This window comes from Phyllobates terribilis, unplaced genomic scaffold (genome assembly GCF_046119375.1).
Source record: "Phyllobates terribilis strain yellow unplaced genomic scaffold, ASM4611937v1 Scaffold_1__5_contigs__length_1240528914, whole genome shotgun sequence".
In the NCBI taxonomy this organism is placed as follows: Eukaryota; Metazoa; Chordata; class Amphibia; order Anura; family Dendrobatidae; genus Phyllobates; species Phyllobates terribilis.
In genome coordinates this window covers 424,394,530-424,413,515 of record NW_027362761.1, presented here as the reverse complement: position 1 = coordinate 424,413,515, position 18,986 = coordinate 424,394,530, and the positions used below count along the sequence as shown (strand labels likewise).

Genomic DNA, 18,986 nt, shown 5'->3' with positions numbered 1-18,986 from the left:
CATTTCTGGCACTGTGGTTAAATCTTTATAAGAATAGAAAAGTTTATTCTCCTGGCAAGTGGGAGGAAGATTTAATGAGATCTGCCCTTAGCCTTTGTCATTTGTCTCTCAGATGTAGCATGGTATTATCTGTAGTCAGTGCTGGCAGCCGCTCCTTGTCAGCGGTAAAATGAACCGCTTGTTCCAAGAACTTTGCATGAATATGTTGAAACAGGACAAATCCTGTGCAGCAGTGATGTCTCATAGGGTTACAAATTGGCTAGGTAACGATTTCCATGCCTAATATGATATGTACCAGAATGCTAAAGATTTACTGCCTAAGGTGTCCATATAGCTTTAATATCTCCAGCTACACAGCTACAGTATTTCTCTTGGTTCCCCCAAGGCTTAACGTACATACGTTCTCAAGGAGGAAAGGAGAGCAAGCTGATACCATACCTTCCTGGAAGCAACTAGCTCATTGTTAAAGAAAGGGACGGCTGGTGTCACTCACACTGCTTCTATCACTGTCCCCTGATGATGAGTCATTTGAGAGCAGTGCTAGAAGCTGTGGGGTGGCACTGTTGTCACTCTCTGCTTCTATCTCCACCTCCTGATGATGTCTTCTTCCACAGTTAGAAGATGTGGTGATGGAGATAGAAGCAAAGTGTCTGCACTGCACACACCTCTCCCACAGACTCTATCACTATGACCATGGATCCAGGATATCTTCAGAGGGCAGTGATGCAAGAAACTGTAGTAAGTAACTGCAGTGCTGTCCCCCTAGAATCCTGTTCCAGGAGTGAGTGCAGCCCCAGCCTCCTGTGATGTCATGTTTGAGGCGAACTTCCCTTAGCCTGCACTTCAGCTCCCTTCGGCATATTTATTTTGCTAGGGTATTAATTAGCCAGATAATTCCATGCAAATTACTTGTGTGGGCCTCTGTTAAAAATTGTGTTAAGACATTCACAGCATAAGTGTAACATACCTGGCGGCGTCCTTGCATGGTGGTCCATCCCCACTGTGCAAGAGAGCGCACTTGATCTCCTGTCCAGAGTGTCTCTCTGGCTTCCCTCCATGCTGTCTGTTTGTGTCTGTCTCTGCTGCTTAAGGGCGGCGCCCGATCACTTCCTGCTTTTTGTACCTGCTGTGGGTCACACCCCTTGTGCGTCCTCAGCCTATTGCTGTCTGACACTTGGTATATAGCTCAGCAGCTCCCTTCTATCCCTGCCTGAGCATAGTGTTTCCTTCAGTGTGTGCTTGCACTCTGTAGGTGCCAGGTCCCGTTCTTTGTTTCCTTGTCTGCCTTTCCTGGAGGCTGTATTTCCAGGCCTGTCTGAACTTAGTCCTGTATGTCTCCTGCTTTGCGGTATCAGCTCCCGTGTCTGAACTGAGTCCTGTATGTCTCCTGCTTTGCGGTATCAGCTCCCGTGTCTGAACTGAGTCCTGTATGTCTCCTGCTTTGCGGTATCAGCTCCCGTGTCTGAACTGAGTCCTGTATGTCTCCTGCTTTGCGGTATTAGTTCCCGTGTCTGAACTGAGTCCTTTCTGTGTATCTTGTCTGTCCTGTCTGTACACGCTCCTAGCCTGTTCCTCCCGCCTTCTAGGGGCCGATTACCTAGACCCGCTCCTGTATCTTGTCTGTCCTGTCTGAACACGCTCCTTGCCTGTTCGTCCCGCCTCTCTGGGGGCAGTATTCCCAGACCCGCTCCTGTATCCCGCTGCAGTGTCGGTCTCCTCCGTACACTCAGTTCCAGTCTGAACTCTCTCCTATCCTTTACCTGTTTTGCCTCTATGTCCATTCCCTTCCTTTTTCTGCAGAGTCTGAACTCGTACCTAACTCCTGCCTGTTGTCTCTGTACTCCCGTTTGTGAGTTTGTGGTCCACTCGCTACTTCACTGCAAGTACCCTGTGGGTGTCTGGCTCTGTCTTTCCCTTCCTGTCTGTTCCGTGTGAACAGAGTCCTGTCTTGCCCTGCTTCTGCCCGCTGCTCTGGCAGTCCTGTCCTGCCCTGCTTCTGCCCGCTGCTCCGGCAGTCCTGTCCTGCCCTGCTTCTGCCCGCTGCTCCGGCAGTCCTGTCCTGCCCTGCTCAGCCTTGTCTGCACTCTAGCTGTGCTTGCCTGTAACCCTCTGCCTGTATTGTTCCTGAGTCCCGGTGTGTACTGGGTCCTATCCCGCCTGTGTTCCTACCTGCTAGTGCCTCCCTGTCTGCACTCTAGCTGTGCTTGCCTTTACCCCCCTGCCTGCATACCCGCCTGCCTGCATACCAGTCGTGCCTGCCTATACCCACCAGTCTGTGTGCCAGCCTACCAGCCTGTTCCTGTATTCCCCTGTGTGGGTCAACAGCCGTGTCCGGGGTCTGTCCTGGAGTAGCACCTGGTCCCTCTGCTCGGTTCCTCCTTGGTGCACTGGCGTCGTATGCCGTCGTGCGACCCTGGTCGGATCGGGTGAATACTTAGTCACGCCCCTCCAGGCATTCACTCTCCGGCACGGTCCAGTGGAATCACTACAATCACACGCACACGCCGCTTAGTCCGGGCGTGTGCATAACAGCATGCTCAGGCCATGGTTCCCGTTGAGCCCCACGGCCTTCGCCCTCTGAGAAGTTTTCCAGCGAATATATGCATTAAAATAAATAAATAAATTTTTTTTCCCTTAGCTGAGTTCCAGGCGAATTACGCACCGTCCAGATGGATCTATCAGCTCTCGTTCCTGCGGATCCGCCACGTTACTATGGGGATCCAAGACAGTGTCGTGCATTTGTGGAGCAATGCATGCTACACTTTAAGGCCTACCCTCTTTATTTTCCTTCCGATTGGGCTAAAGTGGCCTTTATGATGTCTTACCTGGCGGGTGATGCCTTGGAATGGATCAACCCCCTATATGAAACACAGGATCCGATCCTCCGGGACCTAATGGCCTTCCTGGTGGCCTTTCTAATGGTCTTCGATGATCCTAACCCGGAGGCTCCTGCTGAAGCTTCACTTCCCAATATCCCGGAGCAGCCCCAATGGGTAATGTGTGTGGGTAGCGCAATAGTCCTCCAGCCCAATGAGACTACTGCCCACCCAGAATCCTCTCAGGGTGACTACGCTTTCCGGAATACTTCTCTCAACCTCAAGAGGCAGTCCAGACGTGCTAGACTTAGAGGCAAGCCGTCACGCCAGGGCCTGTCTTCCCTGAGACCTCCTGACCCCAACCTTGAAGTCCCTACTGAAGCTTCATCTCCCTGTATCCCGGAGAAACCCCAATGGGTAGTGTGCGTGGGTAGTGCACCAGTTCTCCTGCCCGAAGAGACTTCTGCCCATCCAGACTCCACACAGGAGAACTTCCTGCACCCGGCATCAGATGCTTCTCTCTCTTTAACCGGTGTGCATGTCCAAGGATGCTCCAAAGCTGTGGTTACCTCTGAGTCTGTGCACCTCTACTACCTGGCGGAGGATCCCCTGTTGCCTCCTGAATCCTCCGGGATACCACTCGATGACAAATGGAGAGAGACTTCTCTACACCCGGTACTCAATACTTTGTCCGCTTCGTCCTGTGAGCCTGACAATGGGTACCCCAAAGTGGTAGTTACCTCCGAGTCTCTACACCCCTCCGACCAGGCGGAGGATCTCCAGTTGTCTCCTGAATCCTTCGGGGTGCCACCTGGTGGTGAATGGACAGAGACTTTCCTATACTCTGTACCTGATACCTCGCTCGCTTCGTCCAGTGAGTCCAACCTAGTGTACTCCGAAGCAGAGGTTACTCCTGAGTCTCTACACCCCTCCGACCAGGCGGAGGACCTCCAGTTGTGTTCAGAATCCTTCGGGGTGCCACCTGGTGGTGAATGGACAGAGACTTTCCTATATCCTGTACCTGATACCTCGCTCGCTTCGTCCAGTGAGTCCAACCTAGTGTACTCCGAAGCAGAGGTTACTCCCGAGTCTCTACACCCCTCCGACCAGGCGGAGGACCTCCAGTTGTGTTCAGAACCCTTCGGGGTGCCACCTGGTGGTGAATGGACAGAGACTTTCCTATACTCGGTACCCGATACCTCGCCTGCTTCCTCCAGTGAGTCCGACCTAGTGTACTCTGAAGCAGTTGTTTTCTCTGAGCCTCTGCACTCTTCTGACCCGGCGGAGGACCTCCAGTTGTTTCCTGAATCCTCCGGGGTACCTCCAGATAACAAAGAGACAGTGACTTTTCCTCATTATGTACCTGATAACCCGTCTATTTTTTCCTGTGAGCTTGACAAGATGTACCTCGAAGCAGAGATTACCCTCAAGTCTCTGTCCCCCTCCAACCCAGTGAACGACTGGTCCTCGAATTCCCTGCGGAAGATTCTGGCAGGCCTGAAGAAGAGGGGGCGTAAGGGGGGAGGTACTGTAACATACCTGGCGGCGTCCTTGCATGGTGGTCCATCCCCACTGTGCAAGAGAGCGCACTTGATCTCCTGTCCAGAGTGTCTCTCTGGCTTCCCTCCATGCTGTCTGTTTGTGTCTGTCTCTGCTGCTTAAGGGCGGCGCCCGATCACTTCCTGCTTTTTGTACCTGCTGTGGGTCACACCCCTTGTGCGTCCTCAGCCTATTGCTGTCTGACACTTGGTATATAGCTCAGCAGCTCCCTTCTATCCCTGCCTGAGCATAGTGTTTCCTTCAGTGTGTGCTTGCACTCTGTAGGTGCCAGGTCCCGTTCTTTGTTTCCTTGTCTGCCTTTCCTGGAGGCTGTATTTCCAGGCCTGTCTGAACTTAGTCCTGTATGTCTCCTGCTTTGCGGTATCAGCTCCCGTGTCTGAACTGAGTCCTGTATGTCTCCTGCTTTGCGGTATCAGCTCCCGTGTCTGAACTGAGTCCTGTATGTCTCCTACTTTGCGGTATCAGCTCCCGTGTCTGAACTGAGTCCTGTATGTCTCCTGCTTTGCGGTATTAGTTCCCGTGTCTGAACTGAGTCCTTTCTGTGTATCTTGTCTGTCCTGTCTGTACACGCTCCTAGCCTGTTCCTCCCGCCTTCTAGGGGCCGATTACCTAGACCCGCTCCTGTATCTTGTCTGTCCTGTCTGAACACGCTCCTTGCCTGTTCGTCCCGCCTCTCTGGGGGCAGTATTCCCAGACCCGCTCCTGTATCCCGCTGCAGTGTCGGTCTCCTCCGTACACTCAGTTCCAGTCTGAACTCTCTCCTATCCTTTACCTGTTTTGCCTCTATGTCCATTCCCTTCCTTTTTCTGCAGAGTCTGAACTCGTACCTAACTCCTGCCTGTTGTCTCTGTACTCCCGTTTGTGAGTTTGTGGTCCACTCGCTACTTCACTGCAAGTACCCTGTGGGTGTCTGGCTCTGTCTTTCCCTTCCTGTCTGTTCCGTGTGAACAGAGTCCTGTCTTGCCCTGCTTCTGCCCGCTGCTCTGGCAGTCCTGTCCTGCCCTGCTTCTGCCCGCTGCTCCGGCAGTCCTGTCCTGCCCTGCTTCTGCCCGCTGCTCCGGCAGTCCTGTCCTGCCCTGCTCAGCCTTGTCTGCACTCTAGCTGTGCTTGCCTGTAACCCTCTGCCTGTATTGTTCCTGAGTCCCGGTGTGTACTGGGTCCTATCCCGCCTGTGTTCCTACCTGCTAGTGCCTCCCTGTCTGCACTCTAGCTGTGCTTGCCTTTACCCCCCTGCCTGCATACCCGCCTGCCTGCATACCAGTCGTGCCTGCCTATACCCACCAGTCTGTGTGCCAGCCTACCAGCCTGTTCCTGTATTCCCCTGTGTGGGTCAACAGCCGTGTCCGGGGTCTGTCCTGGAGTAGCACCTGGTCCCTCTGCTCGGTTCCTCCTTGGTGCACTGGCGTCGTATGCCGTCGTGCGACCCTGGTCGGATCGGGTGAATACTTAGTCACGCCCCTCCAGGCATTCACTCTCCGGCACGGTCCAGTGGAATCACTACAATCACACGCACACGCCGCTTAGTCCGGGCGTGTGCATAACAGCATGCTCAGGCCATGGTTCCCGTTGAGCCCCACGGCCTTCGCCCTCTGAGAAGTTTTCCAGCGAATATATGCATTAAAATAAATAAATAAATTTTTTTTCCCTTAGCTGAGTTCCAGGCGAATTACGCACCGTCCAGATGGATCTATCAGCTCTCGTTCCTGCGGATCCGCCACGTTACTATGGGGATCCAAGACAGTGTCGTGCATTTGTGGAGCAATGCATGCTACACTTTAAGGCCTACCCTCTTTATTTTCCTTCCGATTGGGCTAAAGTGGCCTTTATGATGTCTTACCTGGCGGGTGATGCCTTGGAATGGATCAACCCCCTATATGAAACACAGGATCCGATCCTCCGGGACCTAATGGCCTTCCTGGTGGCCTTTCTAATGGTCTTCGATGATCCTAACCCGGAGGCTCCTGCTGAAGCTTCACTTCCCAATATCCCGGAGCAGCCCCAATGGGTAATGTGTGTGGGTAGCGCAATAGTCCTCCAGCCCAATGAGACTACTGCCCACCCAGAATCCTCTCAGGGTGACTACGCTTTCCGGAATACTTCTCTCAACCTCAAGAGGCAGTCCAGACGTGCTAGACTTAGAGGCAAGCCGTCACGCCAGGGCCTGTCCTCCCTGAGACCTCCTGACCCCAACCTTGAAGTCCCTACTGAAGCTTCATCTCCCTGTATCCCGGAGAAACCCCAATGGGTAGTGTGCGTGGGTAGTGCACCAGTTCTCCTGCCCGAAGAGACTTCTGCCCATCCAGACTCCACACAGGAGAACTTCCTGCACCCGGCATCAGATGCTTCTCTCTCTTTAACCGGTGTGCATGTCCAAGGATGCTCCAAAGCTGTGGTTACCTCTGAGTCTGTGCACCTCTACTACCTGGCGGAGGATCCCCTGTTGCCTCCTGAATCCTCCGGGATACCACTCGATGACAAATGGAGAGAGACTTCTCTACACCCGGTACTCAATACTTTGTCCGCTTCGTCCTGTGAGCCTGACAATGGGTACCCCAAAGTGGTAGTTACCTCCGAGTCTCTACACCCCTCCGACCAGGCGGAGGATCTCCAGTTGTCTCCTGAATCCTTCGGGGTGCCACCTGGTGGTGAATGGACAGAGACTTTCCTATACTCTGTACCTGATACCTCGCTCGCTTCGTCCAGTGAGTCCAACCTAGTGTACTCCGAAGCAGAGGTTACTCCTGAGTCTCTACACCCCTCCGACCAGGCGGAGGACCTCCAGTTGTGTTCAGAATCCTTCGGGGTGCCACCTGGTGGTGAATGGACAGAGACTTTCCTATATCCTGTACCTGATACCTCGCTCGCTTCGTCCAGTGAGTCCAACCTAGTGTACTCCGAAGCAGAGGTTACTCCCGAGTCTCTACACCCCTCCGACCAGGCGGAGGACCTCCAGTTGTGTTCAGAACCCTTCGGGGTGCCACCTGGTGGTGAATGGACAGAGACTTTCCTATACTCGGTACCCGATACCTCGCCTGCTTCCTCCAGTGAGTCCGACCTAGTGTACTCTGAAGCAGTTGTTTTCTCTGAGCCTCTGCACTCTTCTGACCCGGCGGAGGACCTCCAGTTGTTTCCTGAATCCTCCGGGGTACCTCCAGATAACAAAGAGACAGTGACTTTTCCTCATTATGTACCTGATAACCCGTCTATTTTTTCCTGTGAGCTTGACAAGATGTACCTCGAAGCAGAGATTACCCTCAAGTCTCTGTCCCCCTCCAACCCAGTGAACGACTGGTCCTCGAATTCCCTGCGGAAGATTCTGGCAGGCCTGAAGAAGAGGGGGCGTAAGGGGGGAGGTACTGTAACATACCTGGCGGCGTCCTTGCATGGTGGTCCATCCCCACTGTGCAAGAGAGCGCACTTGATCTCCTGTCCAGAGTGTCTCTCTGGCTTCCCTCCATGCTGTCTGTTTGTGTCTGTCTCTGCTGCTTAAGGGCGGCGCCCGATCACTTCCTGCTTTTTGTACCTGCTGTGGGTCACACCCCTTGTGCGTCCTCAGCCTATTGCTGTCTGACACTTGGTATATAGCTCAGCAGCTCCCTTCTATCCCTGCCTGAGCATAGTGTTTCCTTCAGTGTGTGCTTGCACTCTGTAGGTGCCAGGTCCCGTTCTTTGTTTCCTTGTCTGCCTTTCCTGGAGGCTGTATTTCCAGGCCTGTCTGAACTTAGTCCTGTATGTCTCCTGCTTTGCGGTATCAGCTCCCGTGTCTGAACTGAGTCCTGTATGTCTCCTGCTTTGCGGTATCAGCTCCCGTGTCTGAACTGAGTCCTGTATGTCTCCTACTTTGCGGTATCAGCTCCCGTGTCTGAACTGAGTCCTGTATGTCTCCTGCTTTGCGGTATTAGTTCCCGTGTCTGAACTGAGTCCTTTCTGTGTATCTTGTCTGTCCTGTCTGTACACGCTCCTAGCCTGTTCCTCCCGCCTTCTAGGGGCCGATTACCTAGACCCGCTCCTGTATCTTGTCTGTCCTGTCTGAACACGCTCCTTGCCTGTTCGTCCCGCCTCTCTGGGGGCAGTATTCCCAGACCCGCTCCTGTATCCCGCTGCAGTGTCGGTCTCCTCCGTACACTCAGTTCCAGTCTGAACTCTCTCCTATCCTTTACCTGTTTTGCCTCTATGTCCGTTCCCTTCCTTTTTCTGCAGAGTCTGAACTCGTACCTAACTCCTGCCTGTTGTCTCTGTACTCCCGTTTGTGAGTTTGTGGTCCACTCGCTACTTCACTGCAAGTACCCTGTGGGTGTCTGGCTCTGTCTTTCCCTTCCTGTCTGTTCCGTGTGAACAGAGTCCTGTCTTGCCCTGCTTCTGCCCGCTGCTCTGGCAGTCCTGTCCTGCCCTGCTTCTGCCCGCTGCTCCGGCAGTCCTGTCCTGCCCTGCTTCTGCCCGCTGCTCCGGCAGTCCTGTCCTGCCCTGCTCAGCCTTGTCTGCACTCTAGCTGTGCTTGCCTGTAACCCTCTGCCTGTATTGTTCCTGAGTCCCGGTGTGTACTGGGTCCTATCCCGCCTGTGTTCCTACCTGCTAGTGCCTCCCTGTCTGCACTCTAGCTGTGCTTGCCTTTACCCCCCTGCCTGCATACCCGCCTGCCTGCATACCAGTCGTGCCTGCCTATACCCACCAGTCTGTGTGCCAGCCTACCAGCCTGTTCCTGTATTCCCCTGTGTGGGTCAACAGCCGTGTCCGGGGTCTGTCCTGGAGTAGCACCTGGTCCCTCTGCTCGGTTCCTCCTTGGTGCACTGGCGTCGTATGCCGTCGTGCGACCCTGGTCGGATCGGGTGAATACTTAGTCACGCCCCTCCAGGCATTCACTCTCCGGCACGGTCCAGTGGAATCACTACAATCACACGCACACGCCGCTTAGTCCGGGCGTGTGCATAACAATAAGTTTTCATTTCTGCATGAATTTTTTACAATTCAGAAAAATAATATTTCCCTGTGACTCTTCGTCGTTCTAGAAAAGCTAAACAAAGAAAAGAAATTATCAAAATATCTTCATCACCCGAACTAGCATTTAACCTGTTCCTCTTGTATCATTACAGTATAATAGTTTACCCCTTCTTGTTCCTTTAGGGGTGCAACATCGGTTGTGTACAGATGCAGGCAAAAGGGAACTCAGAAGGCTTATGCAGTCAAAATGTTGAAGAAAACAGTGAGTTGACACTTTTAAACCTTATAATAATTTTTTTTAAATGATGAAAACAAGTTTGGTTTAATAAAAAAAAATTTATCTTATTCATATAGTCAAAGCAAATGGTAAATGAAACTGAACCTTTCTGTCAAACTCAAAAATGTTCTGATATTCTAGAACTTGTTATTAAAAGGAACCTGTCCTCCATGACTGAAACCGGAAAACCATCGGCAAGAATAAAGTTTATTTCCTCTCGGCAACTGGGCTCTAAGTGCTGGCTCCGACAAGGTTCAGAACGCTTTTAACCTGCAAGTTAAACCCATATCTGCAGGTTAATAGCATTTTTTACTTGACAATTTCCTGTAATGTAAGATCTGTAAAACCATATTCTGCACAATTGCAAAATATTAAAGATTTACAAAGTTATTTTGATGGGAAGCCCCTGCATTAAATTGCACCTCCATCATTACAGTAAAGTCACTATAGGAAATCATTACTATTTATGGCTATAATGAGTTAAAAAGGATTAAAGTTATTCAAAGCTACACTACATTTATGTTTACATCTAAAGAAGCCATTTCTATTGTGTGGACATAGCTTATCTTGATATCTGCCAGCATCAACTCAGTGTTATCTTTTAAACAATTAGTAAAATAATTCGATTCTAGACAATTATGTTATCTAAGGTCAAAAACGGAAATGGCACCCCTCCCCACAGTGCAATTTAAGTCTGCAGTGAACAAATGTTTTTCCGTCATTGGTTTTTGGGTTTTGCTTGTACGGTACTCATTCATTATTAGTTCATTTAGGAGGCTTGACAATGCTATAGTCTTATTGCTTACACTATATACTGCAATACCACAATATTAAAATATACAAAACAAATCACTGTCTCTGAAGGAATACAAAACAAGAACCACCATGAGTACAGGAATACAGCCTCAGAATCACCATCAATACATGAATACATCACCAGAATGATCATCAGTACATGAATATAGCACTAGAACAACCATCTGTACATGAATACAGCACTAGAATTATCACCAGTACATGGAAATAACCCCAGAACAACCTTCAGTACATGAATATATCACCAGAACCATCATCAGTACAGGAATACAACACCAGAACCACCATTAGTGCATGAATATATCATCATCATCAGATGGTATCAAATTGGTATTAAAAGGAAACACTCAGTAGGATCAAACCTCCTAAGCCATCTATATGGGCATGCAAGTCATAGAAAGTTTAATGCAAATGAGTTGTTAAGACCAATGGGCCTGACACAGATTTGTACAAGAATCTGCCTCCAGATCTTATTTTAAATGAAAAGAGGTGTTAGCAGTATGAACTAGGTAATGACTGACACTTTGCGCTCATAATCACACACTGCTCTGCAGTGAGATCAGAACTATTACAGTACAGCAGAGCAAACACAGTACAGCTGATGTCACAAAGTACAGCAGACGTGACATTTGTCTCATTACAAAAATATTTGTAGCTGCATGTCCTCTCATAGTGCTTCAACTTTCATCTCACAGGCTGCCAGTATTGGGGAAGGGCAGTACAGCAGAGCAGACAATACTGTGAGAAGACAACTGCATATGTGCTTGTTCTGTTTGTAATGAGACAAAGTTCACCTTTGCTCAACTGTTTTAGCTCTGCTGTACTGTGTTAGCTCTTCTGTAGTTTGTTTGTTATGATCTCACTGCAGAGTTGTGTAAGACCAAAGTGTCAGTCATTACTTGGTTCACATTGGTAACACCTCCTTTCATTTAAAATAACCTGTGGATGCAGATTCTCATGTAGATCTGTGTCCAGCCCAGAGATCTTAACAGATCATTTACATATAAGAGAAACATGGATCTCTCTGGAATAGGGCATGGGATAGCACATTTGAAGGTATCACTTTATTCAACTCTCTAGAACCTGCATGCCCATATAGACTGCTTAAGAAGGTTGTTTATTATAACAGATTTGCTTTAGCAGTGGTAAGGCAATCCTAGGAATTGTTGTTACCATTCATCATCAGACTGGGGACCATACAGGAACCACAGCACCGATTAGATGCGGACAGTATCACAAATAAACATTTAGGCTATGTGCGCACGTTCAGGATTTGATTGCAGAAAGACGTGCGTTTTGTCACGATTTTGACTCGTTTTTTAATGTGTTTTTTAATACGTTTTTAATTTGTTTTTGTACATCAATGAATGCTTTTTGGGGGCTAAATAAAGATTTTTGAAAAAAGAAACGTCTGACATTGCTTTAACCTTTGGATTACCATCAGACCTGGGGTAAGTATATTGGTTAATTTAACTGATTAACCCCTTTACGACCGCCGTAACACATTTTTACGTAGGTCATTAAGGGTACTTATTCCACAGCGCCGTGAAAATGCGTCGCTGTGGAATAAGAGTATAGAGCCGGTTAATCGACCGGTCTCAATACTGATTGGGACCGATTAACCCCTTAAATACCGCTGTCAATCGTGACAGCGGTATTTAAGTGCTTGCCAGGGGGTCTCAAGACCCCCTTAGTAACCATCGGACCCCCGCAATGATAATCGCAGGTCCCGATGGTTACCATGGTACCCTGAGATCATGTGATGATCCCAGGGTACTGTGGCCTGTGAGATCCAGCAGGGAGCTGGATCTCACAGGCAGAGTCAGTGAGTCAGTGACTCACTGACAGGTCTCATACACTGCAGTACAGGAGTACTGCAGTGTATGAGACTAGCAATCAGAATAAAAAATATACATGTTAAATAAAATATGTAAAAAAAACACAGTAAAAAAAACAAAAAGTGAACACAAATCACTAAAATCCGTTTCGCCACTCAAAACACAGCGTTTGTGATAAAACAAAAATAAACAATGCCGTAAAAAAAAAAAACACGTAAAAAATGACACTTTTTTTTCGGTGAACCGCGAAAAAATAAAAATAAGAACTATTCTGGTACTGCTGTCTATTTCTTCATTCTGCCTCCAAAAAAATTGGAATAAGGCTCGGTTCACATCCTGCGCTCTCCGCTGAGTGCTTACTTTGGCGTTTCCGTGTAAATTCATCAAAACCGCAATTCAGACAAAAAACCCAGATGAAGCCACTCACTTATGAGGCTGATGGAGTCTCTTTGGACTGGTATCTGTTCTGGCGGCGTCCCATCATTTTAGGCTTTTTTAGCGCACAAGTGTGGACGACCACAAATCTGTGTGCGCCTAAAAAGATGGAGACCACCGGAGCCGACGTCAAACGGACTCCAAAATGTCTCCAATCTGCCTCTTTGTGGTGGGTGGTTATGTTGGGGGTTTAGTTTGAATCGCATTTTTGTGGGATTTACACGAAAACCCTGTCGTAAGTGCTCAGCGTAGACTGGCGATCCAGTCTTATTCTGGAAGCAATCAAAAATGTATGTATCCAAAAATGTTACCAATAAAACCCCTAATTTATCCCACACGTAACCAGCCCCCTCTCAGGTCTGTCATCTGTCACTGGGACTATAGGGGGTCCCCTGCTACTGGTCGAACAAAGACTCTGGAAAAGCGAGGAGAAATGTATGGAGGCACTACACTTTATGGGGGCACAATGTATGGGCACTAAACTGGCATATTTGGAATTCTCCAGAATAAAGCCTGGCATGGATGTTACACAATAGTCACTGCAGCAGTAGATGAATTCATTGAGATGTGTAATTTCTACAATGGGGTCAATTTTGAGGTTTTTCTGCTGTTCTGGCACCTTAGGGGCTCCGCAAATGTCGCCCACATACTATTCAACCAAAATCTATACTCCAAAAGCCAAATAGTGCTCCTTCCTTCTCAGCCCTGACATGTGGCCTAACAGTAATTTCTGATGAGATATGGGGCATCAAAGCTTTCGGGAGAAATAGCATAACAAATTATGGGGTCGTCTTTTTCTTCTATTATCCATTGCAAAAATTACAAATTTGGGGCTAAAACTACATTTTTGTGAAAAAAATTAAAACTTTCAGTATGATGACCTAATGTTATCAAATTCTGTGTAGTACCTGTGGGTTCAAAATGCTCATTATACCCCTGGATAAAATCCTTGAGGAGTATAGTTTCTGAAATGGGGTCACTTGTCAGGGTTTTCCACAGTTTAGGCATATCGGAGGCTCTAAAAATGTGACATGACACCCGCAGACCATTCCATCAAAGTCTGCATTCCAAATGTAACTCCTTCCTTTCCAAGCCCTGCCGTGACCCCAAACAATAGTTTCCCCCTACATATATGGTATGTCCGTACTCAGGAGCAATTGCACAACAAATTTTGGGGTCCATTTTCTCCTGTTACCCTTGTGAAAATAAAAAAATTGGGGCTAAAAGTACATTTTTGTGGAAAAAAAATTGATTTCTGTGAAGCACCTGGCAGTTCAAGGTATTCCCCACACATCTAGATAAGCTCCCAGAGGGTCTAGTTTACAAAATGGGTTCACTTATGGGAGGATTCCACTGTTTAGGCACATCAGGGGTTCACCAAACACGACATGGCGTCCACTAATTATTCAAGCAAATTTTACATTCAAAAAGTCAAATGGTGCTCCTTCCCTTCCGAACCCTGCCGTGATATGGGGTATCGCATGCTCAGGAGAAATTGCACAACAAATTTTGTGGTCCATTTTCTCTTGTTACCCTTGTGAAAATAAAAAAATTGAGTCTGAAGTAAACATTTTGTGAAAAAAAAGTTAAATGTTAATTTTTTCCTTTCACGTTGCTTCAGTTCCTGTGAAGCACGTGAAGTGTTAATAAACTTTTTGAGCACCTTGAGGGGTGCAGTTTTTAGAATGGTATCACTTTTGAGTATTTTCTGTCATAAAGGCACCTCAAAGTCACTTCAAATGTGATGTGTTCCCTAAAAAATGGTTTTGTAAATTTTGTTGGAAAAATGAGAAATCGCTGGTCAACTTTTAACCCTTACAACTTCCGAACAAAAAAAAATGTTTGTTCCAAAATTGTGCTGGTGTAAAGTAGACATGTGAGAAATGTTATTTATTAACTATTTTGTGTGACATATCTGTCTGATTTAAGGGCATAAAATTTCAAAGTTTGAAATTTGCTACATTTTCACAATTTTCACCAAATTTCTGTTTTTTTCACAAGTAAATGCAAGTCTTATTTAAGAAATGTTACCACTATCATGAAGTACAATATGTCACGAAAAAAACAATCTCAGAATCAGTGGGATCCGTTGAAGCATTCCCGAGTTATTACCTCATAAAGTGACAGTGCTCAGAATTGTAAAATTTGGCCCGGTCATTAAGGACATAATTGGCTCTGTCCTTAATGGGTTAAAGAATGTGTCTGTTGTATTTCAAATAAAGTGTTTACTCTGTGTGTGTGTGTGTGTGCTTATGTAACTCTTTACTTTAGTTTACTTAGGTCTAGTATTGAAAGGGTCTGATTTACACCTTTTCATCACCAAACAAAAGGGCTAGGTGTCAGCTAATCCCATATACCCAATCTCGTTAGCATTTCCATTCATGTAATTTCTGGGGCAGCTGAGAGCTGCTATTTTTAGTTTAGGAATGTGCCATTAGGCAGACATGATCCCTGGCTATTAATAACAACTCACAGCTGTTTCGTTAGCCGCTACATCCCTCCGATCAGCAACCAGAAGTGCTTTGGACTCAGCGTATTTTTGCTGCATCCAAAATGCTGTGTTCTAATGCCGCACTTTTGTTGTCAATAAATGTGAATCCACCGCATATAATGACATTTCAATCAGTCAAAATCTGCAGCGGAGACTAACGACTCTGCTACAAAAATTGACATGCTGCGGGTGAGTTTGGGTACGTGGCCACTATCAGGAGCCGCTGTTTTATTAGCCTTTACTGGCTAGATTACAGGGGGACCTCAGAATAAAATTGACGTAGGGTCCCCATATAAAATCTAACCAGAAAAGGCTAAACAGACAGCTGTGGGCTGATATTAATAGCCAGGGAAGGGGCTATGGTTACTAGCCCCTTTCACGGCTAATAATATCAGCTCGCTACAGACCACATTTCTAACCGCGTAGTAAAGGTTTTCAATGCTTTTTCAATAAAGACATGGCCAGAATAAAGTCTTTTATTGAAATAAAATTACACACGGTTTTAATATTTTTATTTATTATTCTCCTAATCCCCAAATCTCTTTTCTTCTGTAAAAGCAACAAAAATAAAAAACAACCATATCCCTCACCTGTCCTCCGTCATGATGTAATCCGAGTGTCCCACGGCGATGCGGGTCACTTCTACAGCAGCCACATCAATCACTGATGTGACTGCTGTAGAAGACAGCACTGTACACTGACAGGAGAGTAATCGCTCCTGTCAGTGTACATTGCTGTGCTGCAGGCTGAGTTCACCTGAGTTCATCAGCTGAAGATCAGCTGATCAGCTTTGTCGACCTCATATACTGCATCAGTGCTGGTGAGAAAATTTGTGAGAATATTTCCACGCTGCACCAGTGCCGTAAAGTGAGGTCCCGGAGCTCGTCAGCTGATCTCCAGCTGATGAACTCAGATTACCTCAGTCCTGGAAGCAGCGATGTACACTGTCGGGAGCGAGCACGCTTCCGCCAGCAGTGTACTGCCGGTCCCCGGCTGATCGGGTCGCCGGGGGACATCGGGAGGACGCCAGACAGGTGAGAATATGTGTTTTTTTTATTTTAATAGAGATTTTTACTTTTTTTTTTACACAGCGCGCACAGGCACCGGCTCGGCTGAGGAGACTTCTCCTCCCCTCAGTCGCGCCGCTCTCGCTGCTATCAGCGGGAGCGAAGGTCGGATGATGGGAGAAGTAGTCTTCCCCAGCTTGCCTGGGTACCATTGTTTGTGCGTTTTTGCAGCAGATTTGACCCATTGACTTGTCAAATATGCAGCAAACAACCACAGCAAATCTGCAAATATATTTATACCTGCGGGTTTGCTGCGGTTCAATTGAAGTCAATGGGTGGGAAACGCTGCAGAAACGCTACAAAGAATGGACATGCTGCGGATTTAAATGCAATAACAATCCTGAGCGGAAAATTCCGCATCATGTGCACAGCACATCAGGATTGTCATTGCATTAGCTGGCAGACGGATTACATAGCATTTTTGGTGCATTTCTTTACGGAAAAACGCTGCGAAAATGCAACAAAAACACACAGTGTGCACATAGCATTACACCCAAGTACCTTATCAGTGATATATTCTCTGGAGTCGTTCTCATCCCTTTTGTCTCAATCTGGTCCATTACCACATTATTACTAGCATGTACAATATTGATAATACCCGCATACTGATCATTAATCAAAACCACTGTACTATGACTGATATTATCACCATATAATATTGTATTACACTAGAGTTCTGCAGACAATTTACTGTATGTATATGCTGTACAGTCACTCACCAGTGATGTTCTTGATGATCCTAGTCATTCATTTTCTCTTTTCTTTTCCATTTGGCCCAGACCATCATGACCAATTCTTCCATCCTTAACTCATCCCGGCAAAATGTAACACACAGATATCTTTGGTTTACTGCATTTCCATCACGCTCCTCATACTCCCCTACCTTTACACAAACCATATAGTGCTAGAACCAGTTCCCCAGACAGCAATAATGTCACCTTTATGCCCCTACTCAGTAATAATGTTCTTTCTGTACTTTCTTTTCTTAATAATGTCGTCTTGTGCTGGCTTATAATAATCCCCTTTGCTTCCTTTAATAATACCCCCCCTGTGTTTTCTTATAATAACAATGACCCTTTTGCTTCCCTATAAGGATAATTATCCCCCATTATGCCTCATTTTACTTATACCCCACAGCCTCCTATATGCAGTATGAAGCCCCCACATAGTAAAATGGTCCCCATTTCCCCTCATGCACAGTATAAAGGCCCCCACTTCCCCTCATACACAGTATGATGGCCCCCACGTCTCCTCATATACAGTATGATGACCCCCACAGACCACCATAGATTGTATAATGGACAATAGCCACTCATTCACAGTATGATGGCCCCCACACACCTCCTTGCACAGTAAATTGGCCCCGACAGCACCCATAAAAAGTATGATGGCCCCCTTCAAACCCTCCATACACAGTATGATGGCCCCCACAGTCCTCCATACTCAATATGATGGCCCCTACAGACCTTAACACACACAGTATGATGGTCCCACTGCACAAAATATGATGGTGACAATAGCCCCCCTATACACCATATGATGGCCCTACACTAAGTATGCAAACATCTGGCCGTTCAGTAATCTTTTATTTCCGCATACTGCAAAACCTTCAAAACTGGAGGCACAAATCGTCCTATAGTTTCTTATGGAAATATATTCATGTTTGATGGCATCAGGTGTTTTTCTTCAACTCAACAGAGAAACTTTATTTGCAGATTTTCTTTATGCTTCTATATTTCATGCAGCTTTTCTGTATTTGGCTATAGAAGCTGAATGGGTGCACAAAATACACCACTTTAATCATCAACTATGTCTGAGAAATGACTGGACATAAATGATTTTTGTGAACTTAGCTCAAGCATCCCAGGAAATATTTCTTTCCACAACCTTCAATGTGGTTATCTGTTTTTCAGGGTTGAAATATATTTTTTGGAGTTGTCTGCAAAATATAATGGAACCAATGATAAACTTAGAAGGGTTTGGAGCGGATGGATTCTGTTCCAGGACTCACCTGATTTTCATACCCAGTTCTAATAGTTTCAACAGATACATGTGATTGTGTTCATAATTAGTCACACAGGCATAAGGACCTCTCCCCTCTCCCCTGACCCCCTGTCTTTTCTTTTCTTTTCTCTTTTCTCCATTCTTTTCTTTTTTTCTTCTTATATGTGCTTTTCAGAAATAATATACAATTTTCCTCAATATATGAAATGATGAATGTCTCAAGTGGGGTACCACAGGGCTCCGTCCTGGGACCTGTATTGTTCAACATCTTTATCAATGATTTAGATGAAGGAATTGAGGGTAAACTGATTAAATTTGCTGATGACACAAAGCTAGGAGGGATAGCTAATACTAGAGACGAGAGAGAGAGGATTCAAAAAGACCTAAATAAACTGGAGCAGTGGGCAGCAACCAACAGAATGGTTTTTAACAGGGAAAAATGCAAAGTACTACATCTGGGCAATAAAAATGAAAAAAGCATATACAGAATGGGAGGAATAGAGCTAAGCAACAGTACATGTGAAAAAGACTTAGGTATACTAATAGATCATAGACTGAACATGAGTCAACAGTGTGATGCAGCAGCAAAAAAGGCAAATACAATTCTGGGATGTATTAACAGAAGCATACAGTCTAGATCACGTGAAGTCATTATCGGTCTTTACTCCTCTTTGGTCAGGCCTCATCTGGAATACTGTGTACAGTTTTGGGCACCACATTTTAAAAAAGACATAGACAAACTGG

General features: G+C 46.8%; 1 protein-coding gene across 2 annotated transcripts in view; it reads left to right on the top strand.

The window, feature by feature from the left end:
• The window catches only part of CAMK4 (calcium/calmodulin dependent protein kinase IV), a 350,792-nt gene that overhangs the window by 149,595 nt on the left and 182,211 nt on the right, over nt 1-18,986 (top strand). For both annotated transcript variants that reach the window (XM_073655014.1, XM_073655013.1), the window contains one exon: nt 9,498-9,576. In XM_073655014.1, the coding sequence (XP_073511115.1) occupies nt 9,498-9,576 (79 nt within the window). The remainder of the gene's footprint in view (nt 1-9,497; nt 9,577-18,986) is intronic.